The following is a 27,781-nucleotide window of genomic DNA, read 5'->3' on the forward strand; positions in this document are numbered from 1 at the left end:
GAGTGTCTGAAAGGTAAGAAAGATAATGGTGCCAGGCTGTCTTTGATGCTATTAGGTACCATTTTCGGGGAGCGGGGGGGGGGGGGAGTGGTGTACAAGTCCCCAGTGTCGTTTGCAGAGAATCTTTGGAAAGATCCATTTGGTCCTAAATTATATATATAAAAAAAGAAGAAGTAAGAACCCTCATAGGAACCACAGGCTCCAGCAACACTATTGTCAAGATGCAATGTTTGATCGATTCTTCCAGGATCGTTGCATCATCTTATGATAAAACTGTGAGGGCTTGGGATGTCCAGACGGGGCAGCTTCTGGTACGTATGCCTTAGTGAGGGTGTCACAGTACAAAATCATGGCTGGGCTTTGGTGGCTGTGGGCTGGACCTAGGGTTGGGGACAATGACAGAAGCCCCAAGTCTTCCAGGAAGAACGTTTTCTCACTTGCCGTTAAGGACAAGCACTGATGGAAGGTGAGTATTGGGCAAGAAAGGCTTCTGCCCCAGGCAGGTCAAGGGCAGACTGAGAGTGGGTTGGGTGTGGCACCCCTGTGAGCCATTTGGAGCTGGAAGAGGGGCTGAAGCCGCAGAGCAAAGGCGATGTGGCCTTTCCCAGTCTCTTCTCTCTGTGTCACAGATGGGGCCACGGCCCACCTCTCCCAACAGTCGCAGGATTCTTTTATTGTGCTGTCCCAACCCCGGGCTGTCTCAGCCCTCCTTAGGGTCCTCCGGTACCTTCAGTATTGCTACCTACCCACACCTACCTTCCCTTGCTTCTCTCTCAGCCAATATTCATCAACCCCCTGTCCACTTTCCTTAAAGACAACTTTTCTATCCGGGCATGGTGGTACACATCTTTAATCGCAGCTCTCAGGAGGTAGAGCCAGGCAGACCTCCAGGAGTTTCTTGCTAGCCTGGTCTACAGAGTGAGACCCTCTCTTTCTCTTTTTTCTCTCTCAAAAAAAGAAAAAGCAAACACGCACCTTTCTAAATTGTTGCAGCGGTGGTGTACACCTGTAATCTCAGCACTGGAAAGGCTGAAGTAGGAGGAGCCCATTTTCAAGGTTAGCCTGGGCTACATAGAGAGATCCTCAATAATGCGAGTGCTAGGGAAATTTGAAGTACTTATTGCTCTTTCAGAGGACCCAGATTTGGTTCTTGGCATCCACATAGCAGCTCACAATCCTGAAACTCCAGTTCCAGGAGATATGGTGCCCTCTTCTGGCCTCCATAGGTACTGCATGCACATGGTGCATATACATACACGCAGGCAAAACACCCAGACACAAGATAAGTGAATCTTAAGAGGGAAGAGGAGGTGGAACAAAACCCAAATATTTAACCTTTCCCCATTGTGAACATTTTAAGGATTATCCAGAGATTACACTCAACATGTTGGTATGCCTTTTCTTGTACACATTTGCTTCAAAGTGCAGGTATTTTTGTTTTTGACTTGCTATACAGCCCAGGCTAGCCTAGAACTCTTGATCTTTCTGCCTCGGCCTTTGAGGGCTAAGATCATAGTATGTACCACCACAGCTGACTTCTGTCACCCTTTCTAATTAGTGGGCAGGACTTAGCAGTGATGGGTTAGACCCTGCTTCACTGTCCTCTATAACAAGGAACATATAGGTATATATGTATAAGGATTACACACACACACACAGAGTTTGTGTCTGTACCTGTGTGCATGCCATGGCATGTAGATGGAGATCAGAGAACAGCTTGTTGAAATCGGTTCTCTCCTTCCACCATGTGGGCTCTGAGTATCTCAGGTCTCCCAGTTTGTCAGCCTTTGCCCCAGAGCCAATGCTCCTGTGTGGCCGACACAACTATTGCTAAGCAGAGTTGGCATGAATCTATTATTGTTATTTTAAATTTGTCTCTGTGTATGTGTTTGTGTGTTCGCGCACGCGAGTGTGTGCATGTGTGGGCACACAAATGCCAAGCTGCACTTGGGCAGTCAGAGAAAAACACTGGGGGTTGGTTCTTAGGTTCTGTTATTCTTGACACAAGGTTGGCTTCTCTCTCTCTCTCTCCCCTCTCTCTCCTGGGTGTGTCTGTCTGTCTCTATCTCTGTTTCTCTCTCTCCCTCCCCCTCTCTCTGCATACAACAGACTAGCTGCTCTCAAGCTTCTGTGGAGTCCCCTGTCTCTGGCCCCATCTCCTCAAAGGAGTGCTGGGATTACAGATGCTTGTTATGTCCTCTGACTTTTACATGCATCCTGGGGGATCCAAACTCTGGCCCTCACATTTTCAAACTCTGGCCCTCATATTTTCACAGATCTTACCTACTGAGCCATCTTCCTAGTTCTGCCTATCTATATACACACATGCAAATATGATTGATTTTGTGTGTAGACATGTGCACCACATGAGTGCAGGTACCTCTAATGACCAGAAGAGGGCATCATATCCCCTGGAGCTGGAGCGATAGGAGCCTCTTGATATGAAGGCCGAAACTGAACCAGTCCTCTGTAAGAACAGCAGCTGTGCTTAACAGATGAGCTATCTCCCCAGTCCTACATATATAATGGGCTTTGGCATCTCATTGCTATTGTAAGCAGTATAGAAACACAAACCTTAATCAAATCTTCCCAGACAGCTGTGCCAACTCACAGCCTAGGCATTAAAGAAGGGGGTACTGCCTCCCATCCTCATGGGCAGGTGTCATAAACTTACAAGAATTAGCCATGCTTCGGGGAGAGAGAGAGAGAGAGAGAGAGAGAGAGAGAGAGAGAGAGAGAGAGAGAGAGAGAGAGAGAGAGTTCTATGGATCATTCCTGACTTTGAACATTTTGTCCAAATGTTTCTTCTGCTACAGTTGACCCACCGTTGCCTTTAGCTAACATTTCTATTTCAAGTACCTTTCCGTTTCAAAAAGTCCTTTTATTTATTTGTATTGCACAAGTCACCCATGACCCTGGCCAGCATTAGGGATGAGATGACTTAGTGCATGAAGGCTGCTTGACAAATGGCTCCAAAACTTGGTTGCCTTAAACAGCCAACATTTCTTTTTTTAACCTCCACAGTTTCCAGAAATCTAGAAGCAGCTTAACAGGGTGGTTCTGGCTTCAGCCTCTTCTTAAGTCACGGTGATGATGTCATCTGGGGCTACGGTCGCTCGCGTTAAGGCCCATCGGGGCGGAAAGATCCCTTTCCAAGATGGCTTGCTCCCACAGTTGTTGGCAGGAGGCCTCTGTTCATATCCTTGTGGGTCCCCAGGGCCACACAGAGCTGTGTGTGTGTCCTTAGGACATGACAGTTAACTCTCATGAAGCATCTGATCCAAGAAAGAACAAAGAACAAGCCACAATTACCCTCTCCCCTCTCCTCTTCCCTCCCTCCCTCTCTCTTTCTGAGATTCAAGTTGGCCTTGAACTCAACATTCTCCTGCCCCAGCCTGCCATGTCCTGGGATTACAGGCATAGGGGTACAGCACTATGCCCAGCTTCTTTTTACTTTTCCTTTTCCTTTTTTTTTTTTTTTTTTTTTTTTTTGGATGCTAAACACACACCATACCACAGCTCTATAGCTCTCTAAATTACCCCTCTCTCCTTCTCCCCTCCCCTCCCCTCTCTCCTTTCCTCCCTCCCTGTCTCTTTGAGGTAGGATCTCACTTGTAGCCCAGGTTGGCTTTGAACTTGCCTTGCCATCCTCTGCTTCAGCCTCCCTAGTGCTGGGATTACAGATATGCCGCACCACACCCAGCTTCAATGATTGCTTTCTGAATGCAGTGCCTGCCACATGGCCCCTTCTGCCACATTCTACCCAGCAGAAGTGAGCTTTGGTCCGGCCATATGTAATAAGGGGACAGCTGGGCTCAGTGCGTTAGGAAGGAATCTGAGGACACACCTTGAAGCGGGGGACGGCTGACCAGCTGCACTGTCCTCTTTGGGCTCTGCCTCGTTCCAGTGGAAGATCAGGCATGACACCTTCGTGGTGTGCTGTAAATTCTCTCCCGACGGGAAGTACGTGCTCTCTGCCTTGGACGTGGATCGAGGGATCTGCTTAATGGATCCAAATAACATCACCACCGTGATCCAGGTCAAAGGTGAGGTTGCCAGGCTCCCTCCACACAGCAGCAATGCCTCCCCACTTGATCAACTGGTTTCTATGGTGGGGCTGCCAGGGTGAGGGCCACACTGTGAGCCCGCGTGCTCCTGCTACTGGACACCAGGGATTGCAGCTCGTGGACGCAGGAGGGTGGGGAGTTCAAGATATCCCTTAAGTCCCGTACCTACACGTGTCTCCACACATCACTGTCCTGGGTGACGCCATGCTATTGTGATGTAGTGTGTATCCATGGGGAGAGGCAATGCAAGATTTCTCCACGTTATTCCTTATACTTATATGGTAACTTTGCAGTTTTCTCAAAATGAAAATTGAGAAAACCATTGCTTAAAAAAGAAAACACAAAAATCAAGTAAGTAAAAGCTGGCTGGATCTGTTTTATATTCTTCTTGGAAGTGTTTATTGTTATTTTGTATGTGTGTGATGAGGGGATGGAACCAGGGTTTTGAACATCCCAGGCACATGCTTTACCACTGAGCCACACCCTCAGCCCCTCACTGGGGGATTCTAGGCAGGGGCTCTACCACTGAGCCACACTCCAGTGTGGTATTATTAATAGTGCACTGTTAGGTGATCTTTCCGAACTTGGGTGTGTGTGTGTGTGTATTTCCCATAAGTCTTTGGGTTTTTTTATCATATTACTTTTCATCATTTTGCACTTGCCTATTAATGGATTACTTCCTATTCTCCCTTCCTTTCACACTCCCAAGTCCTAGTTACATGCCTACCTTCTTCACACTCTAGCCCATCTCCAGAAATAACACCCTTGATAACTTAGAGGTTCTTTGCAGCCAGAAACTGCTGTGCACTCATGGCTCTTGGCATGAAGAGGGTCATAACCTGCTCAGGGTTCCCTCTTCAATTGAGCTGGGGGCTGTGTGGTTGCATGTAGCTAGTGGGCTGGGCTGGAAGCCTGTCATATAGTAGACAGGGAATGCTTGTGAGCAAACTGGGATTGTTGTTACAGCATCGCTGGGTGGTGGAGGCTTTCCCTTGAGGTTATAGGGCACTTTCCTTTTGCATAGGTCACCACAAAAGGTCCATCACAGCCTGCTGCTTTGACCCTGACAGCCAGAAGGTGGCTTCCGTCTCTATGGACAGGTGTATCAAGATCTGGGATATCACCTCTCAGGCCACGCTGTTTACCATACCCAAGTGAGAAGGGTTCTGGGGGTGGGGGTTGCTGTGGGCTGCAGGAAGGTGGGAGAGATGTCCGTCTGCATTCCCTCCTGGATTCCACACACAAGCCGTGTCCCAATGGAGGTGTCGCCAGGGTGGTCCCATGGTGGGGAGTCCCCAGGGAGCCAGAGAGAAGCCACCAGGGTAGCTTAAGGGCTGAGCCAGGCAGGGTCTCAAGTCTTTGTTTCAAGGTGAACTCTTTCTTACCGGCAAACTTGCCCAGAGCCTCCATGAAAATGAGAAGTCCAGGGCCAGGAGTGGTGGCACCCGCCTTGAATCTGGGTGCTTAGGGCACAGAGGCAGGCAGATCTCTTCGAGGCTGAGAGTTCAGCCCGGCCCACACCCCGACAGCTAGAGCTACATAGTAAGAGCCCCGTTTCAAAGCAACCACACAGTGAATTACAACCAGGCCCGGTGGCACATGCCTGCCATTCCAGCACGTGGAGGCGGAGACTGACAGTTCAAGGCCAGTCTAGTCTACGTGGTGAGCCTCGAGTCTAAAATGGGAAGCTCAGGACCCCGGCGACCCTTGCTGGTGGCCGCTGCCTAGTGGGTGAGTCCTCTGTAGCACGTGCTGGTGTCACTTGAAGGGACCACATACAGACCTGTCACCCTGCCTGCCCTGCTCGGTTCCTCCTTCCTGGTCCAGCATGGACTGAGGGACCGCAGAGGAAGAGGGCCCTTTGGGCATGCCGTGTCACGTGGATGCTTAGGGGAACACTGAGGCAGGGGGGCTGTGCGCCCTGCTTCCCTTGCTCCTTACAGCACTCTGTGCCAGCCATGAGGGATGGAGCAGCAGAGGCTGTGGGCAGAAGCCGTGATCCATTTTGCTCAGTTGCGCTAATGAACACCGTGGCAGCAGCGGGGCAGTTTAAATGCATGCCTTTCGGAAATGGGGCTTTTTAGCAAGCAAATGGAGAGGTGAGAGTCTCAGAGTGTCAGCAGCGCAGGTTAGCTTTCCGGGCTGAGGTCTCTGGGGCCGTGCAAGAGACCATGCTTCATTTCAGGCGTTGCTGTCGACGTGGCTAGATTCTTAGCAGCTTTTGATGAGAGCATGCGACTTTTTATTTTTTTTTTTTAACTTATAAATTTATGAGAATGTGAGGCATAACACAGCACCAAAGTTTGGAAGGTACAAGAGAAGATGACAGCACAGTGATGAGCATCTCTGAGCTTGCAGACATTCGGTTTTCCCTCCCCAGCAGTTTACTACCTCACTCTCTTCTTGCCTGACTGTCACACTGTACAATCCACCCATGGAGAGTACCTTTAGGGGCCAGCGAGATGACTCAGCTGCTGGAGGGGCTTGCTGCCTAGACCAATGACTTGAGTGTGATCCCTGGGACCCACAAGGTAGAAGGAGAGGATTGACTCCTGGGAGCTTAACTCTGATCAGCCACTCTCACAACCACACACACACACACACACACACACACACACACTATAATAAATGTAACAAAAAATAAAAATTAACCAAGTAGTTTGGGGGAGATAGCACATTCATTACTTATGATGAAATGCATGCAGCATAAATTTTGACCATTTTTTTTTAGCACACAGTTCACTGGATTAATAATTGCATTCACAGTATTTTGCAACCTTTGCTATCTATTTCCAAAATGTTTCTCCACACCAAAGGGAAACTGTATCCATTAAGCAATGACTTCCCGCTCCCGGAAGCCCCTGGGAGCCCTTATTTCACGTTCTGCCTCTATGAATTTGCCTAGTGTAGATAGTTATATAAATGAAATCATATTTGTCCTCAAGTAACTGACTCCTTTCACTTAATATCTTCAAGATTCGTCCCTGCTCTAGCACATAGCAGAACTTCATTTCTTTCCCTAATTACATATAACTCCATTACATATTAATATACACACATACGCATATATACTGATAGACATCTACCATGTTTATCGGTCTGTTGATGGGCACTTGATATATATATATATGTATATATGTATATACATATATATGTATTATATATACACATCTGTATATAAACACACACATCTATATGTATAGGTAACATAACCCTTTATTGATTCTTTGGGAATTTCACATCATGCACCCCAGTCCTGATTATCTCTTGGTCCCTCTATGTCTGCCCCTCACCCCTGCAGTTTTCCCCGCTAAAAGAAAACTCCCCCACATTGATTAAAAACAAAACGAAATGAACCACCTCACTCCTCCATCTTTCCCGTCTCTCCAACGCCTCTGCCTTGGTCCTGGTGGCACTGGGAGCTGCGGTGTGTCACACAGTATACTCACTCTTTTGTCCAACCAGCCCCACCCACAAATGTTCACTGCAATGAGTTCTTGGTCTGGTCCGTGGCCTCTGGGCTCTGGTGGACCACATCACAGGACCCTTACCCAAATCCCTCTTGGATACCCTGCTGTGGGCACTTTTTTATGCATCTATTTGGGCCCCTGTTTTCAATTCTTCTGGAGATGGTGGGTCCAATGGAAGAACTATGTTTGTTTACCTTTGTTACTTTTTAAAATGTTTACTATTATTTTACGTGAATGGGTATTTGGCTCGCATGTATGCCTGTGCACTGCTTGTGTACAGTGCCTGTGGAGGCCGTAAAAGGGTGTCGGGTCTTCTGGAACTGGGGTTACAGACAGTCGTGAGCAGCCATCGAATGTCACTAGAACGCTGAAAAAAGTGGTCTGTATCTTTCTCCCATGTCTGCCTTCCTGTCTAATGTTCTAAGTTCTCTTAGTCCATTATTCCTTTCTACTTAGAAAAAGGACTCTTATCTAGAGGACCTGAGTTCAATTCCCTGCCACCACATGGTGGCTCAAGGCCATTTGTAATGAGATCTGGTGCCCCTTCTGACCTGCAGGCAGACGCGCAGGCAGAACACTATACAAAATAAATAATCTAATCTTAAAAAAAAAAAAAAAGAAAGAAAGAAAACAACTCTTGAGCTTTTTTTCTTGTGTGTGTGTGTTTTGTTTGTTTGTTTTTTGTATTGTTTTGTTTTGTTTTGTTTGAGACAGGGTTTCTCTGTGTATCAGCCCTGGCTGTCCTGGAACTCACCCTGTAGACCAGGCTGGTCTCAAACTCAGAGATCCGCCATCACCATGACTCGACTTCTCTTGAGCCATTAAAAAACAAAACAAAACATTTTTTAAAACAATTATTTATCTTGAGTGTGAGAGAGAGGAGGGAGAGAGGGAGGGAGACACACACACACACACACAGAGTTGTGTGTGTATTCCTATGGCACATGCATGCCAAGTGAGGAAGACTTGCAGAAGTTGGCTCTCTCCCCACACCACGTGGGTCCTGGGACCCTCGCTCAGGTTTTGAGCTCTTGGGCTTCCGTAGCTTTAGAGGCTGAGCCATGGTCTCCACTCTCGAGTGTCTTGCTGGCCCACTACTCTTGAGGGCAGTAAATTCTTAAGTATTTCCCCTGGGCAAGCAAGGAGGCGGCACACGCCTTTCTTCCCAGCACTCAGGAGGCAGCGGCAGGAGGATCTCTGAGGCCAGTCTGGTCTACACGGTGAATCCCAGAACAGTCAGAGCTACTCAGAGAGGCCGTGGAGGAAGAATTTTCATCTGCCAATGCCTCAACTGAAGAATATCTGGCTGGGTGTCTTCTTGGTTAACATTCCTTTCCCCTTCCTTCCTTCCTTCCTTCCTTCCTTCCTTCCTTCCTTCCTTCCTTCCTTCCTTCCTTCCTTCCTTCCTTCCCTCTCAGACTGCCTTCCTTCCTTCCTCTCAGACTGGTCTCATTGTGTTGTCCCAGGCTGACTTCGAACTCACAGACTAGTCTGGCTTGAAAGTTACAGTGCAGCTGCCTCCTGGAGGCTGGGATTGCAGGTGTGGATGGTGCTTTTCTACCCTACAAACTGTTGGGTCGCTTTCTTCTGGCCCCAGGATTTCTTCTTTCTTAACATTTTAGAAATTGATTTATTTTATGTGTGCACTATGTGCTTGGCGCCTGTGGGGGTAGGATCAAGGTGTCAGGTTCTCTGGAAATGGAGTTTTGCGCCACCTTGTGGGTGCTGGGAAATGAACCCGCGTCTCTTTTGGAAAGGCAGCCAGCACTCTTAACCATTGAGCCACCTCTCCAGTCCCACCTCCAGGGTTTTGAGGAGAAAGCAGTCCCTGCGAGTGCTTTCCCACCACAGCTTAAATTTCATCCATCTCTTGCTGCTTTAAAGCGGTTTTCTTTGGGAGGTGACATCCTCTCTCCATCCGGGGCCCCATCGGCAGGGCTCTAGGGTGCCCTCGGACGGTGTGCTAGCATGAACCCCGCCTTTGTTTCAGGGCACACGCCAACACGATCTCGGACTGCTGCTTCAACTTCAGTGGCCATTTCCTGTGTACCAGCTCCTGGGATAAAAACATAAAAATATGGAATATCCACTCGGGGGAGTTCCGAAACCGCGGAGCCTGTGTGACTCTGATGAAGGGCCATGAGGGCTGTGTGAGTTCCTGCTGCATTGCCAGAGACAGTGAGTGACCGGCACGCACAGGGGCCCCGCCCCTTCCTCCCGCTCCCCTTTCATGCTCTCCCCTGCCCGCTCCCTCGAGTGTTGCACCCGGAGGGTTGGGATTGAAAATGTGTGCCACAGAGAAGCCGGATTCACCCTCATTTACCACACGTACACTGCGAGACAGAACTCAGCTGGTTCCTTCCTGGTCTATTTGTGGGGATTTTCCTGGGCAGAAAAGCAGTGACTCCTCCCCATGATTCTAGCAGGAAGGGTGGTTGGTGCCTCTTCCACCCCATCCCAAGCGCCCCAAGCCCAGAGAGGAATTCGTGGACACATTTTCAGTGGCAGGAACCCCAGCTCAATGTGGCTTAAACCACAAAAGAAACTTTGTTTTTGTTTTGTTTTGTTTTTGAGTGTGTGTAAAATATTATTCAGATTGCCAAAATGTGATTGGTCTTTAAATAATTTGCTTGTTGAAGTACAGTTATCTGGCTCTCACACAAGACCAACAGAATTCCACTCTTTGGAGGGGGGGGCTGCAAGATTCTGCGTTTGATAAGCTCCCCGGGGTGCATATAAATAACAAGAACCCCGGCCTTAAAGGAACACTTGTCAATCCTGGATACCGAATGTCCTCTATGGGAAGGATGCTTCCTGCTACGGTCTTTCAGACCAGCGTTCCTCCTCCGGCCCCTTCTGCTGCTCCTCCTTTCCACTCCAGGAGGCAAGGATGGCCTAGCGTGTCTCCAAGGCACTCTGGTTCAGGCCACTGGCAATCCTCATGGAAAAGTGAATTTCTGTCTGACGGTGTCCGCTCCAAATCTCGGGGAAGGCTCCCATTGGCTCAGTTTGGGACACACACCCATTTCTGAGCCAATCACATAGCTATGGATGAAAGGCTCTGATTGGCCAGATTGGGAGACTTTTCTGCCTCCAGAGTTAGAGGCGCGGGTTAATACCCTCTGAACCAGAGGTACTGAGAACATGCGGCGAATTTTCCTTACAGGAAGCTGGGGTTCTGCTGCCAGGTGAAGTGACATGAAGGTCACTTCTTCAGTAATGAAGGCGCAGCTAGGGCCCTTTGAGGGAAGTGGCTGCTCAAGAGTGTCCACTTCCCAGCGGGATGGTGTGTGTGTGTGTGTGTGTGTGTGTGTGTGTGTGTGTGTGTGCTCCTCCTGCACATTACAGTTTTTTAATTATGCAACTGTAGAGGCGGGTGTTAGTGGCTCACACCTTTAATTCCAGCACTCGGGAGGCAGAGGCAGGTGGATCTCTGTGAGTTCGAGGCCAGCCTGATCTACAAAGCTAGTTCCAGGACAGACAGGGCTACATAGAAAAACCCTGTCTTGAAAAACCAAAATGAGATAAAATGTGTGTGTAGTGCCTATGGGGACCAGGGCTATCAGATTCCCTGGGGCTGGAGTTACACACCGTTGTGAGCTGCCTGATGCAGGTGCTGGGAACTGAACCTAGGTCTTCTGCAAGAGCAGTATGCACTCTTAACCACCTAGCCGTTGTCTCCAGCTTCATACATATCCTTACTGTTTTAAACTCAAACCGAGATGTGAAATGCCTTTAAATGCCTGTGAGGGCAGGAACGCTGTGATTGGCTTTATGGAGAAAACACACAGCACACAGACACAGCACTGTGAGTTGCACTGAGGCCTGAGATACAGTGATACTGGCCCAGTTCCACACTGGCAATCAACAATACGTATTAGACAGGATGTCTTCACCAGAAATACATGTCAATGGATTAATTTATGAGGACATTGTGACTAGAGACTGGGGGTTTTGTTATTCTTTTTCCATTTTTCATGTGTGTATGTGTAGGTGCGTGTACCTGTAGGGGGGCATGTGTGTGTGTGTGTGTATGTGTATGCCATAACTCTCTTGTCTCATTTACTGAGACAGGGTCTCTCAATCAAACCCAGAGCTCTCAGATTAGGTTAGTCTTGCTAGCCAACTTCTAGGGATGCTCTGTGTTCATCTTCTGGGGCTGGGATTCCAGGTGGGTTGGCATGCTTACCTGGCATTTATGTGGGTTTCTGGGGATCCTAACTCCAGCCCTCAGGCTTGTGTGGCAAGTGTTTCAACCACTGGACCATTTCCCCAGCTCCCTGGGTTTTGCTTGCTTGCTTGCCTTTGTTTTGCTTTTTCCCTTGGGTTTTGGTTTGATTTTAAAATAAGATCTTGGGGCAACTGAGATGGATTAGTGGGTAAAGTTACTTATTGCCAAATCTGATGACCTGAGTTCAATCCCTGGGCCCCATATTATGAAAGGGGAAGAAGCCTCAAAATTGTCTTGATACTGTTCAAACATGTACACACACACACACACACACACACACATCACCACCACCACCACCACACCACCACACATCACATACGCCTCAGCGCTGCATGCCCCCAACCCCAGGTACTGGAGATAGAAGCATTCACCCCCACTTGACCCCCGTGTCTAATGTGAGCACACACTGGCAGGGACTTGAGCCTGCACAGCTCCTAGGAGCAGTGTGACCCAGTGGTTGGCTCATTTGTTGGCGTCCATAACTCCATGTGGCATGACTACCCTGAATATCAAAGGAAGGGCTATAGCTGACTGGGCATCCCCGAGTCACCGGGAAGGGTCCCCAATGTGTTCAGCATGAGCCGCGCCTCACAGATGGCGCTGTGGCCTGCTTTAGCCTTTCCCAGTCGGAGGGAGGGCTGGGCAGGAGAAAACTCTACCCATTCCCTCCTTTTGTGTTGCAGGCTCTTTTCTCATTTCTGGTGGGTTTGACAAGACCGTGGCTATTTGGGATGTAGGAGACGGCTACCGGAAGTTGTCGTTGAAGGTAAAAGTGCCTACACAACATAATGAATCTAATTTTTTTTTCTTGGTGTTGGGGGGAGGAGTAGGATCTTGCTATGTAGCCCAGGTTAACCTCAAACTTAAGGTCTTTCTATTTCAGCCTCCCTAGGGCTGGTATTACGGCTATGGTCTGCCATTCCTGGTGGTGTGGCATCCGATGCTGAGGCTAAGGCAATGAGACAGACCTAGATACCTCCTAGGTGTCCTGACACCTTTGTGGGGAGGGACAGAAACATCAGCAAATTAACCACCGACCATGACGAGGTTGAGAGAAAAATAATAGAGCGATATGGCAGAAAGGGACTTAGGGGCTAATCCACAGTGGGTGAGCGGTGGGGACAGAGGCGGCTCATGATTTGAGATGTGGATGGCAATAGGGAGACTGCAGGGAAGGCACTCAGTAGGGAGGGGTAGGGAGGGAGGAACCCAAGACCCTATGCAGAGCCTCAGAGGCTACCATGGCTTGCCACAGGGGCAAGGGGATTAAACTCCAGGCTTGTGTGGTGAGTGCTTTTACCTTGCCTTTTGCTGAGCACTGCAACCCATCTTCTCCTGTTCCTTTTCTTCCCACCCTACTCTGGTGCCTCCATTTCCATCGGTGAAATGACAGAGGTGGTAGAGATGCCGAGACAGAGCAGTGGCACCTGCCTCCTCTGCTTTTATTTATGATAATTATTATTATTATCTTGTTTTTTTCAAGACAGAGTTTCTCTGTGTAGCCCTGGCTGTCCTGGAACTCACTCTGTAGACCAAGCTGGCCTCGAACTCATAGAGATCCGCCTGCCTCTGCCTCCCGAGTGCTGGGATTGAAGGCATGCGCCACCGCACCAGCTGTGGCTCTGGTTTTATTTTGACCTGAGGAAACCAGCTCCTCATTTGCTTATGCTACTGTGGATGACTCTGTAATCCCTCAAAGCCCAAAGCCCCTCCCTGATGGAGCCTCTGAGTGGCACTTCCCTGAGCAACAAGAGCAAGCAAAGACCTGGGACCAGAGAGGACTATAGTCTTTTATTCCCTTCCTCTGTGGTATGACTTTAAAAACACATACAATACCCTGATAGAGGTAAGTGTGCCCGCCTTCATCGTGGATGGAGCCAAGAATGCGCTATGGCTTGCTGACGTTTTGTTTCTGTTGTTCTTATAAAGCATTTCTCCTCAGTCTTTGTTGAATCATTTTTTGTTCAGGGCCACGATGACTGGGTGACAGATGTTGCCGTTAGCAACAGCAAGAAATGGATCCTCTCTGCTTCAAAGGTAAAAGCGAACAAGCTTTGGCAGACTTAAAAAAATGTTTATCGTATTTGTCGGGCCTGAGATAAGGGGAAATGGTTGTCCCAAGTGTGAAATTCCTAGGCAGTCTGAACTACAGTTTGCATGCCTGTAATCCTAGCATCCAGGAGGCTGAGGTAAGATGAGGGCCATTGAGATGGTTTATTAGGTAAAGGTGCCTTCCACCAAGTCTGACAACCTGGGGCTTGATCCTCAGGACCCACACGGTAGGAACAAAGAATGGACTCCTAGAAGTTGTTCATATGTTGAAGCACGTTCCTGCCCCTAGCCGCCAACAAATAAATAAATAAAAGTTTTTTTTTTTTTTTTTTTTTTTTAAGACAGGATTTTTCTGTGAGCCCTGGCTGTTCTGGAATTCAATTTGTAGACCAGGCTGGCCTAGAGTTCAGAGACCCACATGCCTCCGCACCCACCCCCAGTATTGGGATTAAAAGTGTGCACTACCACTCATGACCCACATAAAAAAATGAAACACACACACACACACACACAGAGGACCTTCCCAGCACCCACATGGTGGCTCACAGCCATCTGTAGCTCCATTTCCGTGGGATCTGAGGCCCTGTAGGCTCCTGAATGCACAAGGTGCATATAAACTCCCACACATTTACATAATTAACTAGAAATAGAGCAGGTTGACCTGAAACATGTAAGGCCCCTGCCTCAGCCTCCTGAGTACTGGGATTAGTGTGCACCGCCCTGGTTTGTTGCTATTGTTTTTTGTGTTGTACATTCTATGAGTTTAGTCAAATACATGCCATCATTACAGTAGCCTATAGAACTACAGAATAATTTTACTGCCTGCAAAATCCCTCACGCTCTGCTTATTCAGCCCCCAGAATTCTTGCCAGCCATTGTTTCTTTTTTAATTGTCTCTTATCACTCTCTCTCACACACACCCCAAACAACAAACACAACATACTACACAAAACACACACATATCACACATCACACACAACACATAGGACACATACAACACACATATTACATATCATACATCACAAGAACACACAGCTCACATACAACTGCAATATACACATTCACAACATACAACACTCACAACACATATATACATCAAACAACATGCATGTATATAACATCACACAGAACACACATTTATAACTCATCACATAGAACACACAGGACACATACCACACACATATCACACACATATTCAGACATCACACACACACAACACATACCACGTATAAAACACACACACAGGCTGGGCGGTGGTGGTGCACGCCTTTAGTCCCAGCACTCAGGAAGCAGAGGCAGGAGGATCTCTGTGACTTCTAGTCCAGCCTGGTCTACAGAGTGAGTTCCAGGACAGGCTCCAAAGCTACACAGAGAAACCCTGTCTTGGGGGGAAAAAATACAATACACACATACCACAAATCACATGCCACCCAGAACACATACCATACATGACACATACACATCACACAGAATGCACACTACACATACGACACACAACATACAACATACATATAAATGCAACAACACTCACCTCAAGGGTAATGAGAGTTTATTCTGGAGTCAAACATGAGTGACCCTGGCACAGGACACAGAGCACAGACTCAGGCCACCCCACATTCCGTGCTCCACCATAGCAACAGTTTCCATCACGTTTCTATAATAATGGAACAAAGAAAGTCACAGATACCCGAGAAGTCTCATCTCCAGGCTACTGGATAGCCTTTCGGTTGGTAGAAGTGAGGGGTCTGTTTGTACATTCCAAAGGACTTACTTCACCCTCACAGTGAGAACATTCGATGACATCAGAGGTGGGTCATGAAGGGCCGTTAAAGGGGCTGGAAGGGATGACTTGTGATGATATGGCTTCGGACTTGCAACATTCCAACCTCTCCATGTCGTTTGAGTTCTAATCAGTTAATGAGCCTTGCAGAAGACTTAGTGGAAGGTGAGATGGTTTGGTTTTGTTCTGTTTTCCAGGAACTTGTGTTCATGCTTAACTTGTAAAATTATTTTCCTAGAATGCTGGACAGATGAAATTTACAGCCTGTAGCCTTTTCAAACTGCCTTCTTTTGCTCAACAATATGTTTTTGCATTCTCCATCTCTGTCTTTTGCAGGGGGCAGGGAGCTTGACAGCTCATTTATGCTGAACATGGAACGCTATCCCATTGCATGGCTGTACCATAGGCCCTCGTGTACCCCAGGCTGGCCCTGAACTCCTGATCCTCCTGCCTCAGTTTCCCCTATGCTGGGATTACAGGCGAGATGTGTGCCATCACATCTGTTTTAGGAGCTGCTGGAGACAGGGCTCGACCCACAGCCTCCGTAGTGGTGTGTGTGTGTGTGTGTGTGTGTGTGTGTGTGTGTGTGTGTGTGACCCTGGCCTGCTGCTTGACTTGTTCTAGGACAGCTCCATGAGACTATGGAACATTGAAAAGATCGACAAAATCCCTTTGGTGACTGAGAACAAGAGGTCTATGGGCTGCAAGGTGAAGCAGGTTGGTATCAGGTAAAGTTAAGCCCAGGGAAGACGTCCATTCACCTTCCCCAATTCAGTTAAACCCTGAGCAAATTCTCATTGGTCCCAGCCCCGTGCATGCTGAAGTCTCAAAAAGTGAGACACGTGTACAGACACAAGGAAAACACATGCTCACATGGTAAACACAGATAACTAGCCATATTGATATATATCACATTCTTGATATATATCCTAGGCTAACCTGAAACTCTTGATCCCTTACTCTTCTAAGTGCTGGGTTATAAGTATGCACACAGCTTATGATTTGTTTATTTATTGTGTTAGGGCTAGAGCCCAATGCCTTTCGCAGCATGGGCATAGGCAAGCACTGTCCCACTGAACTGTACTCCAACCTCTATTGTTATTATTATTATTACTGTTATTGTTATGATTTTGAGATAGCATCTCACTCTGTAGCCCCGGTTGGCCTGCAATTGGCAATGTAGATCGGGCTGACACTGAATTTACAGAGATCCCCTTGTCTCAGTCTCCTGAGCTCTGCCATTAAAGGTGTGCTCCCTGTTTGGTGTGTGTGTGTGTGTGTGTGTGTGTGTGTGTGTGTGTGTGTACATTCGTGCACTTGTGAGCACACTGGAGTGCCGGGATCCCCGAGAGGCCTCTAACATGGGCTGAGAGACCCTACCTTAGTCATTGACTTGATAGGGGGATAGCAAATGAGCATCCATACTTGCTGGGTGGTGTTTTGGCCAGAAAGAGACTCAGCATAGTGGAGAATGCCCAGATCCCACATGGTGGTTCATAACCATTTCTAACTCCAGTTTCAGGGAACCAGATGCCCTTAACAAGCACACAAACAGGTTAGTTCAGAAATCTGGAATGATAGCCAGGTGGCAAGGATCTATAACACTTAGCTATTCAGAAGGTTGAGGCAGGAGGATTTATGCTTAAGACCTGTCTGAGATATATATTGGGACCCTGTCTCAAAATTAAACACACACACACACACACACATACACACACACTGGGTGGGGGTTGGAGTGGGGCTGGGAACGTAGCTCCGTGGTCTAACACATGCAAGGTCCTGCCTGGGTTTAATTCCTCCCACTGAAAACCAAACAAAAACAGATCCTTACCAGCTTGCCCTGCTTCCTTGGAACTCTGTTGTGCAAGCCAGTACCCTGGGCACATCAAGGAGTCAGGCCACTCCTTGGGTCCCACAGTTCCACTCTGGACCACTCTGTCCAGCGAGCACTGGACAAGGGCTGGACACAACCCTGTCTCCCTGCTCCCAGGCATGTGGCTGTGTGAGTACCAGCCTTGTGCTCCCAGCCTGCTCTGGGCAGTCTGTAGGTTAGGAGACTCTGGAGAGGGGAGGCCTTGCCTTGGCACAGTTCAGGCTAGCTGGGTGGTGGGATTCCAGATTCCACTCCACAGCTTCCTCTCCTCTGACCTGCACATCGTTTCTGTTTTTGGAAAATGTCCCCGGCAGTGCAAAAGTTGTGACCAGTTCTTCTACGCCTTTGAGAGTGACTTCTCTTCTCAACTACCCAGCCAGTGTATGTTCTGTCGGAGAGAAGAGAGGAAATTAGGGTCTGTTTCTTCTTCATCATCACTGGAGGAGAGTAAGGAGAGCTGATGGCCGCTGAGCACCTGCTAAGTAGTTTGCTGCATTCTGCGGGGACCCGCTCTGAGTCCCTGCTCAGCTGAGTGGACCTATCAAACTGAGGCAGAGGCCAGGCCCTCACTAGACTCTCGGCATGGTGTTGCCTCTTTGACGCCCTCCCCCCAACCCTTTAAGGGTGAGCACTTTTAGTTTAAATATAGAATAAATCTAGATTCCTTTGGAAAACAAGCGTGGGGGAAATAGTAGGCGCAGTTTGGTCCTTGTGAGCTCTTACAGCCCGGCGTCCATCTCATTTTTAGGCTACAATTCTGGAGTCTGGAGCTGCTCTGTAACGTGGTCCTGGGACTGGTATGGGCACTTTTTTGAACATGTTTGTCAAGTGAATATGATGTGTGGCGTTCCCTCTGTGGAGGAGGATGGCAAGGCATCGTGACTGCTTCAGTTTGGATATGGTTTCTCCCTTCCCGGTTCAAGAGCTTGGTCCTCTGTGTAACGGTGTCAAGGGGCCAGTGGTTTCCTGCCTTCTTATGTGTATGGGTGTTTTGCCTGTACGCATGTATGTGCCTTGCATGTATTCAGTGCCCACAGAGGCCAAAGGATGGGTATAGAGTCCCCGGAAAAGATGGTCGCCAGCTACTTTGTGGGTGTTGGGAATTGAACCTCCGTCCTCTTAACCACTGAGCTATCCCTCCAGCCCACCTGCAGGCAGTTTTGGGGCCTCTTTCGTAAAGAAAACCACAATGAGTATATTCATCACCACCTTAGCCCTGGTGTGCTGTCCTCAATGATGCACACCTACCTATTACAAACAACTCTAGCCCAACGTTTCTGTCACTTTGCATTCACTTTTGCATAGAAGAGCTCAGCGAACGAGTCTCCCACTGTTGCAAGGCCAGAGGGATGCCCCTCGGTAGTGCTCGACTTGGTTGCCGAAGGCGAGGCTGGCATGGAAACCCCAGAGTGACAGGGGTGGGGAAGTGGGCGGGAAGCCTGGATGGGGAGGGCCTTGACTGGATCATACAACTGAAACTCCCACACACATCGTGTGGGAGTCTTCAGATCACCCCGAGCCGGCTCAGGATCCCTGCCTGTCTCTGGCTCCAGAAGTTAAGGACCTGGGCTGGCCGCAGGATGGCCGCAGCTCACTTTGCACCGAAGGAACTATGCAGCCAGCATAGCCACACGGGGAGTTGGGGGACTCTGCTGAGATTTCCAGCTGACGAACTCTAAAGACCCGCGGAGCACAAACAGATGATGCTACTGTGACCCGGAAACCAGGCCCGCCCCATCCTGCTCCTTGCTCGCTCGGCTTAGCGAATTACAATTCCCAGAGTTCTTTCAGATGCTCGCACAAGCGAGGAATCGCAAGGCGCGCGCGCACCACCACCGGCGCCGGAACGTGTGCGCATGCGCAAAGCAAATGAGGTCACTAGAAATGGGAACTGGTTTCTCGCCCCACTCAAGCAGGCGGCGCCGTGGCTTAGTTGGTTAAAGCGCCTGTCTAGTAAACAGGAGATCCTGGGTTCGAATCCCAGCGGTGCCTTACCTGAGTGTTCTACCTCTCATTTTTACAAGACTTTACGCTGGACCGCTCACTCGGGGAAGACAATTTAGCTGATGTTGCCTTGTTTCCTGCTAGCCTTTGCCTCTTGAGGAGGTCGCAGGTCCTGTCCCTCGTGTGCTCCCACAAGAGGAGCCTTCTTGGCTTCCCAAACCTTGCATAGAAAGCTCCTCTACTTGCAGCCGCGCCGCGGGTATAACCCGCTGCATATGGAGGACTGTTTGCAGAGGCTAAGAGTCTCAAAAGAGGACCGTGTAGTATCAGCTCCGACCAGTCCATCTGCAGAACGCATGAAACAAACAAGCAAACCCAAAAAACTGTGGACGGGGATTGGTCCCGAGTGGCACGGTGCTCTAGTGTGGTGACTGAGTCTTTGTGATCAAACTTTTGGAGGGTGGGGAGGGTTTGAAGTTTAAAGAATGTTCCCGGGGATACACCTAAATCCAAACAAACTAAGCAATGATAGGCCCCGCGAACTTTGTGACGCAAGGCTTAGGTTCCCACCGCAGATATTCTTTGATCCACAATTGAGGTTACAACCCTATAAACTATTTTAAACCATCTTAAAGACTGGTGAGATGGCTCAGTCTTTAAGATGTCTTGCAGCCATCCCTGATTCCCCCGGTTCAATCCCTGGGTCTAACAGGGTGGAAAGCAAGAACCTGCCCCCCCCCCCCGATAATTTTCTGGCCTGCGGGTCCACATGCTCACAATAAATAAATAAATGTAATAATGTAAAAAATGTCTTAAGCTGAAAAGTGACAAAGTAGTTGTGTTAACCCACCATTAGCCCACACAGCAAAATGTGCACGGGCCTTTGCTTAGATAGGGCTGTTGGGAGCGGATTCTGGGGCATCTCTCTAGCTGGGGAAAAGACTAACACTTAAAACACTGGTTTCTACTTGACCACTGTGGTCAAGCTGACAAATACAGGGTTGAATTATTGTGAGCTGGGATGAACAAGAACATTTACTGGTCCCAGAGGCAATTCTTTCTGCTTCTCCTATAAGTATGGGTTTACTGTGTAACTCTGTTTTTGTTTGTTTGTTTGTTTGTTTGTTTCGGTCAGTTCCTGCCCTTTGCTGAAATGATAGGTCATCCGTCAAAGTGTAATCCCGTGAGTAATAAGGAAACCTCACTGAGGTTGGGGAAGTGTTCTGTGCTTGTCTTTGCAGGAAAACAGAAATTAGCCATCATCAGAAGCCAAAAGAGCAGACATGTAGATGCCTACAGAAGAAAGGACCATCAAACGAAGAAGAATCGGACTTATGGTACCCATATCTATCTATACAAGGTAAAAATCTCACTAGCTGAGAACCTATGCCTCCTTTCATCCCAGTACAGTAGTCCAAATTCACTTAAAAATCAAAGCTGGCTTTGGAGTTGGATCTGGCTCTCCTTCTCTAAATCCAAGCATGTTGTTAAAAGAAAAATTTAGAATTTCTGTCCCATATCAGAAGAGCCAACTGGTGTGAGTCAGAAAAATAAATAAATAAATAAATCTAGGGACTATTACTGTCAAAACTCTGTAATCTCTCAAAAAAAAAAAAAAATCCTAATTTTCCTCATCCTTATTTTCATCCTTATTGATACCTTTCCCAGTATGCATACCTATAAAATTCAAACTTTCTGTGTTGGCTGGGCATTGGTGGCGAACGCCTTTAGTCCCAGCACTCCGGAGGCAGAGAGGGAGGTGGATCTCTGTGAGTTCGAGGCTCAGCCCGCTCTACAGAGCGAGTTCCAGGTTAGGCTCTAAAGCTACGGAGAAATCCTGGGTGAGAACTTGTTTAAAAGAAGTTTAAAGAATACAGGGAGCTGGGTATTGGTGGCTCACACCTTTAGTCCCAGCACTCGGGAGGCAGAGGCAGAGGCAGGTGTCTCTGTGAGTTCGAGGCCAGCTCTGGTCTACAGAGCAAGTTCCAGGTCAGGCTCCAAAACAAAACAGAGAAACCTTGTCTCAAAAAATGAATGTTTAAGTCTTCCACAGTGAACAATAAAACAATCTTTAAAGTCTCCAAAAAGAAGAGAACTAATATACACCACTCAAGGAATCGGAATCAGTGGAATCAGTTTGGGACTAAAACTGCTTTAGACAATTCCAGATTAGCTAGCTGAGGAGCTGAGGTGATGCACCTTATAACACTCTGGCCAGAGTTTCAGATAAGATAAGAACTGTAGACATTGCTCCTCAGAGACTAGCTACAAATGTTACAGCTAGTTCTCCTCTAGTTCCTCCCACTGAGCCACGCCCCCAGCCGGTCTCTTCTGAATACTTCAGCATCTCTTTGTTTAGCTCCCGTATATAAGCTAAGGATGGCTTCAGGCAAGGCCATCGAACAGGCCCTGGTGTTCAAATGTCAGCCCCACTTGCTCCAGAGAAAGCAAAAGGAAGCGGAGACAGAAAGGCGGAAAGGAACTCAACGAGAAACTGTGCTGGGAAGTAGAGAAGCGAGCATCTCGTCCATCCTCAGAGGCACTGATGTGTCCCTCGGCTTCCAGACTTCTGCAGAGCAGGCAGGGGAGCACAGGGTGAGAGGCCTCTATTCCGGATGTCCTTATTGCTTGAGGGGACATGCTGGTTCACATGAGATGATTACTCCTGCCAGGGCGGGGGGTGGGGGTGGGGGATGGGGGGGAATGGGGGGTGAAGGGGAGAGGAGTTATCTTCCTGAGAAGTGCCATGATTCTCAGTCTGTGTCAGCTCACTTCTGAAGGCCTGGTCTTCAGGGAGGTGGCATCAAGGTTGTAGGAGATTGACCAGGCCGGACCTGGTAGAAGGGGCTTAGCTCTTGGGAGGTACTGTCCCTGAAAAGATCTGTATAGACCCTGTGGGAATGGGGTGCTGGAAAAGCAAACAACACTAGCCTGATGCCCGGATATCTGCGGTGTCCTGTTTCACCATGAATCTGATACACTAGGCTTGTACATTAACCACACCAAAGGCTGAGCTAACAGGGCTGCCAAATTTGAAATGTTTGGATTCTAAAAACTGAGAGCTAAATTAACCTTTACAAATAGCCAACTTGAGGTATTTTGTTATAGCAATGGCTAACAGAATAAAATGGTGTTCCTTTCTTTTCGTTTCTTTGATTACATTTTATTTTGTGTTCTGATGAAGTAGGACTGAGAATTCCAGCGCACACGTTTGGAGAATTCCAGCGCACACGTTTGTGTTCTGATGGGATAGGACTGAGAATTCCAGCGCACACGTGAGGATCAAAGGACAACTTGTGAGAATCCGTCCTGAGCCCAGAACACAGAACCATTTGCTGTTGTGGTTTGAATAAAAATGACCCCCGTTGGCTCATTTGCATGTTCAGTCCCCATCAGAGAAACTGGAAAGGATTAGGAGGTGTGGCCTTGTTGGGGGAGGTGCGTCACTGGGGGTGGGCTTTGAGTTTCAAAAGGTATGCCAGATCCAGCCTCTCTCTCCCTCCCTCCCACCCCTCTTCTCCCCCCCCCCACTTCTATGGACCAGGTTGTAGCTCTAATCTACTTTTCCAGCACCGTGCCTTCATGTTCTCTGATAAGAGACTACTTACTCTCTTGACACTATAAGTAAGCTCCCAATTAAATGCTCTTTTATTATAAGAGTCACCGTGGTTGTGCTGACTTCAGAATAGTAACTAAGACAGCTATTGAGTCAACTTGCCAACCCCGTGTTCCTTATGTTACGAAAATAACCCCACATACTATTTTGTATATTGAAATATTCAATAATAAAAATCATATGTGTTTGTATAATACACACGGAAAGAGGCATGTTTACGAAGATGTTTAGGCACACATGGAGAATCACACACAAATGTATTAGGAATGCAGACTGATGAATAATAGTTATGGGTGTTTTTTCTTTATTTGTATTTACATTTTCCTAGAAATTCTTAGGGAATGTGTATTATTTTTATTTGAAAAAGAGAATGTTGTAAACATAGTTTTTGGTGAGAAGAATGTTTTATCATAGGACTGGTGAGAACATGACACAGTGGTAGAGCCCCTGCCTAGAATCCCCCAGTGAGGGGCTGGGGCGTGGCTCAGTGATAGAGCCCCTGCCTAGAATCCCCCAGTGAGGGGCTGGGGCGTGGCTCAGTGATAGAGCCCCTGCCTAGAATCCCCCAGTGAGGGGCTGGGGTATGGCTCAGTGGTAGAGCTCCTGCCTAGAATCCCCCAGTGAGGGGCTGGGGTATGGCTCAGTGGTAGAGCCCCTGCCTAGAATCCCCCAGTGAGGGGCTGGGGGCATGGCTCAGTGGTAGAGCATCCACCTAGAATTCTATCTCTAATACTGCTGGCCCCCCACCCAAAAATATTTGTAAGAAAGTGTTTTGCCCCAAACAGGGATAGGGAGGGGGTTGTGGCCCAGCCCTGATGACCAGTCTCACCTAATTTTCTTAAATTAACCCTTCCAATGTGTCCAGCATTCCCTGTTCATACCTGTAGCTCAAATTCTAACTGGTCTTAATAATAAATAAATAAATAAATAAATAAATAAATAAATAAACCTGGAGTCAGGTATGAAGTAAATGATGAAATGTCAGAGAAGTAAAGGAGCCAGCCATTAGAAAGACTTCTTACCTCTACCACATCCTCAGACCAAAGGAGGCAAAATCCTGTCTCCAGGAATCCTCAGACTGAAAACTCTGAGCTCCTATCTCCTCGGCCTTACATTGCTCTGTCTGTCCATCCATATCACCCTGTCTCTGCCTCCTTAGTGCTGGGATTAAAGGTGTGAGCCACCTTGGTGTGAGCTCTGTTTCTCTTTTAGACTGAATCAATCTCATGTAGCCCAAGCTAACCTTGAACTCACAAAGATCCCTCTGCCTTTGCCTCCCAACTGTTGGGATTAAAGGTGTGCCTCACCACTGCCTGGCCTCTATGGCTAACTAGTGGCTAGCTCTGCACTCTGATCTTCAGGCAAGCTTTATTTGTTAAAGCACAAACCAAATACCACCATAAACCCTGAGCGGTCTCCCACACAGGAGCCTAACAGGCTGTGTCTGGTCTTAATGGTGGTTTCTGGGACCAGATGGAAATATTTCTTTTTTTGTAGCCTTCCCACTTCCTTAAGCATCTGAACAGGGCCTATGCTGGCATGGACCACCACGGAAGTGTTGTCAGCCTGAGTGGGGAGCCCCAGCTTCAACAGGAACCTGGCAGCCTGTGTCCAGAAGACTGCACAAGTGAGCTCCGCAACACAGGCCAGGGTGTGTGAGCAGTAGCGGGATTCTGTCTGCAGCATCCAGAGCCACAATCAAGGGCCAGCATTGTAAGCTCTCACACCCACAAAGGAGAGTCTCGGGGCTTCTGTCTGGGGTTCTCAGCTGCAGCTGGGACCTGTTTCATTTCATTATTGATTTCTGTCTGTTGATGTCTGCTGGTGGGTATTTGTATTCCACAAAAATATGAGAAAGTAATAGATTCCCTACAGGCATACACCGACACACACACAGAGACACATAACACACAGAGAGACAGAGAGATTATATCCCTATAGGCTATACTGGTTGTATATGAGACCTAGAGCCTTATATGAACATAGTAAATACTCTTACCACTGAGCCACACCCTCAGCCCCTCACTGGGGGATTCTAGGCAGAGGCTCTACCACTGAGATATAGCTATAGCCCTTTGTGTTTTGAGATAGGGTCCCACAATACGTCTCAGGGTAGTCTTGAACTAACCATGTAACTGAGGCTGGTCATGAACTTAAAATCTTCCTAGATCAGTCTTACCAGAGCTAAGATTATAAGTCTGTGTTGTCATATTCAGCAAGTTTTGGGCAGTAGAGACGCCGCTCATTTGAACTGAGGTGAGCCTGAGGAGGTGAGGGGGAATACTAAACTTGGGAGGCTTTTTATGACAATGCTAAAATAAAAATATTGAGTTATTAGTTCAGAAAATACCGATTAAGTGTTGAAATGATACTAGTATGAGCATGTTTGTCTATAGTGTACCATTAAGCCTAATTGTTTAATTAATTTTGCAAGGATTTATTATGTCTAAGTGTGTGTGAGTGTATGTAAGTGTGTGCAGGTGCCCGCAGAGAGTGTCAGATCCCCCAGAGCTGGAGACAAGGTGGTTGTGAACCGTCCAATGTGGCTGCAGAGTCCCGAACTCAGAACCTCTACAAGAGCAGGAAGCACTCTTAATCGGTGGGCCTTCTCTCCAATCCCAATTTCTTTATTATTTCTGTTTGTTTGTGCTGTATTAGTGCTCCAGTGTAGGGTCTCACACATGCTAAGCACATACTCTGCCACAGAAATACACCCATCCCTGATTTTGCTTTAAATATTTCCCTGAGGCCTCACGCGTGTGGCTCCCATACCGTCTATTACACTGTCCTGGGTGGAGAAGACATGTCCAACAGTGCTGATGTACAGTGTGTCTGTCAGAAATGCGTGGGCTACAGGGTTATTTACTATGTCGCTCGTACGCTTTTTGGCTGCGCTCTTGGTGGTTCTATGTAGTGAATAGGCAGTGTGGAGGAAGCAAAAGTCACGACAATGCAAAAGAAGACCACAGCGAGCGTTTTGAAGAGAACTTTCAGCACTACACCAGCACCAGGAGACTGGAGTGAAATAACCACCCCGCCTGCCCCTGTAGCGCAGGCCACGCCCATTCGTGCATGGTCACAGGTGAGGACATGATGGGGGAAGGCTAGGTCTGGGATCCCGAACCCCAGCTCGCTCTCTTGCTTCCTGGTCGGGTTGTGGAGAGCATCCGGGTGGCAGAGTGGCATCCGTGGAGTGGGAACCCGGGGTGGTCATCTGTTTCATGTGTAAGTGAATTCTCCCCAAGTAAACATCACTGAACTTAAACTGAGTCCGGTGAATCTTGATTCCCAAGCATTAGGAGGAGGCTCGTGGTAAGGCTCAGGTTCAACCACTTCAGGACAGGTAGGTTTGGAATCTGATTTATTCCAATATTATTATTGTGTGCATGTGTGTTTGTACATGTCTAGAGACTTGCATGGGAAGCTGGAGTTACAGGTGGTTTGTGAGCCACGTGACATGGGTGTTGGGATCGCCACTGTTTCTTTGCAAGAATAGTAAGTGCTTTTAATAGCTAAGCAATCCATTCAGCCTACCTTGCCTGCTTCTTTTCTCTTTTTGATACAGGGTTTCATGTAGTTCACGCTGGCTTCCTAGTTGCTCTGCAGTCTACAGCCAGGGCTGGCCTTGAACACCTGACGCTCCTGCCTTCACTTCTAAAGGGTTGGGATTACAGGTGTGAGTGTCTGTGCTCAGCTCAGCATCTCATTTTTTATCAGCTAGGCCTGGATTTACCACCCCATTAGAATCCCATCACCTGGCCTGTCCAGCTCACCTGGGTGTGGCTACTCATGATCCCATCACTCAGGCTGAAACAGAGCTTGACTAGTGAGTTCCAGGCTAGCCTGGGCTACAGAGCGAGACTGTCACAAACAAGCAGTGACAGATGGCACGGAAAAAAAAAAAAAAAAAAAAGATAAAAACCACTGAAAGACGTATTTCTAAAGAAAACATGAATTTCCCCAAGCAGGAGGGTGGCTCTAAGTCCTGTTGCAACAGGGCCTGGGACCTTCACACACCTGACTCCATTTAGGCCATTACACTCAGCATGTAGACAGCACCACCTGCCAAAACAAAAACCAAGACCTCATCCATCAAAGTCGATAGTCCCGGGAAAGTCTCTAAATGTGCTAATCTTGCCTTTTGGCTTTTGTAGTTCCGCTTCTGGCTAAGTGTTCTTGTTAACTGAAGTGTATCAACTCTGGACATAGTTTTTGTGTTTAAAAGCTCACCCTGGGAAAGACTCGGGCTACGCTGGGATCCGATCCTAAACACCCAGTGTAGTGGCCAGCCAGCTATTAAAGACTACCTATTGGCTTAAACTTGTGTCTGATTGGTCTTTTCTGGGGGATACCCATATTATGGGGATACCCATACCCATATTAACCTTTGCAGCCATTGTGGCTGGGGGAAAACCACACTGTGGTCTTCGATGAGTGAGGGGAATTGTAAAGTAAAAGGGTCTAAACCAACTGTGAGGCTTGAAAACCTATGGAAACCCACCAATCCCTGAGCATGGAATCCCACCCGTCATCCCCACCCTGGAAATTTCCCCTGGAAAACTCCTCCCCCAGGAAACTCTATATAAGCCTGTCTCCTTTTCAGTTCCCTGCTGATTCTCACCGGAGCAGAGGCTGCCTTTTCCAATAAATCTCTTGAGTGAGGTTTGTTACCCTACTGGAAATCTCCAGCTCACTACTGCTCTGTCTGGAAAACATCCCTCCCCACCAACCCTGCACACTCAAAATCT

The 27,781-nt window shown here is 48.0% G+C and overlaps 1 protein-coding gene and 1 non-coding gene across 2 annotated transcripts; both read left to right on the forward strand.

Moving 5' to 3' along the window:
- The first annotated feature begins 833 nt into the window (after window positions 1–833).
- Window positions 834–17,934, forward strand: Wdr88 (WD repeat domain 88). Its single transcript, XM_051207669.1, has 8 exons — window positions 834–869; window positions 3,908–4,046; window positions 5,092–5,221; window positions 9,528–9,715; window positions 12,452–12,534; window positions 13,737–13,805; window positions 16,225–16,328; window positions 17,733–17,934. The coding sequence occupies exons 1-8, from the start codon at window positions 834–836 to the stop codon at window positions 17,932–17,934; spliced, it is 951 nt and encodes a 316-aa protein (XP_051063626.1).
- A 1,457-nt stretch (window positions 17,935–19,391) lies between these two features.
- On the forward strand, window positions 19,392–19,465 carry Trnat-agu (transfer RNA threonine (anticodon AGU)). The gene has a single exon. It is a non-coding gene; the product is annotated as a tRNA-Thr (tRNA).
- The last annotated feature ends 8,316 nt before the right edge of the window (window positions 19,466–27,781 follow it).

Source organism: Phodopus roborovskii, unplaced genomic scaffold (assembly GCF_943737965.1).
Source record: "Phodopus roborovskii unplaced genomic scaffold, PHOROB, whole genome shotgun sequence".
NCBI classification, from domain to species: Eukaryota; Metazoa; Chordata; class Mammalia; order Rodentia; family Cricetidae; genus Phodopus; species Phodopus roborovskii.

What these genes read in the sequence shown, in the direction of transcription:
- Wdr88 (XM_051207669.1), top strand. Translation starts at nt 834, where the DNA reads ATGGTGGTACACATCTTTAATCGCAGCTCTCAGGAG. An exon ending in ACGCTGTTTACCATACCCAA is followed by an intron (nt 5,222 to 9,527) that starts GTGAGAAGGGTT and finishes CCTTTGTTTCAG; the next exon opens with GGCACACGCCAACACGATCT. An exon ending in GGATCCTCTCTGCTTCAAAG is followed by an intron (nt 13,806 to 16,224) that starts GTAAAAGCGAAC and finishes GACTTGTTCTAG; the next exon opens with GACAGCTCCATGAGACTATG.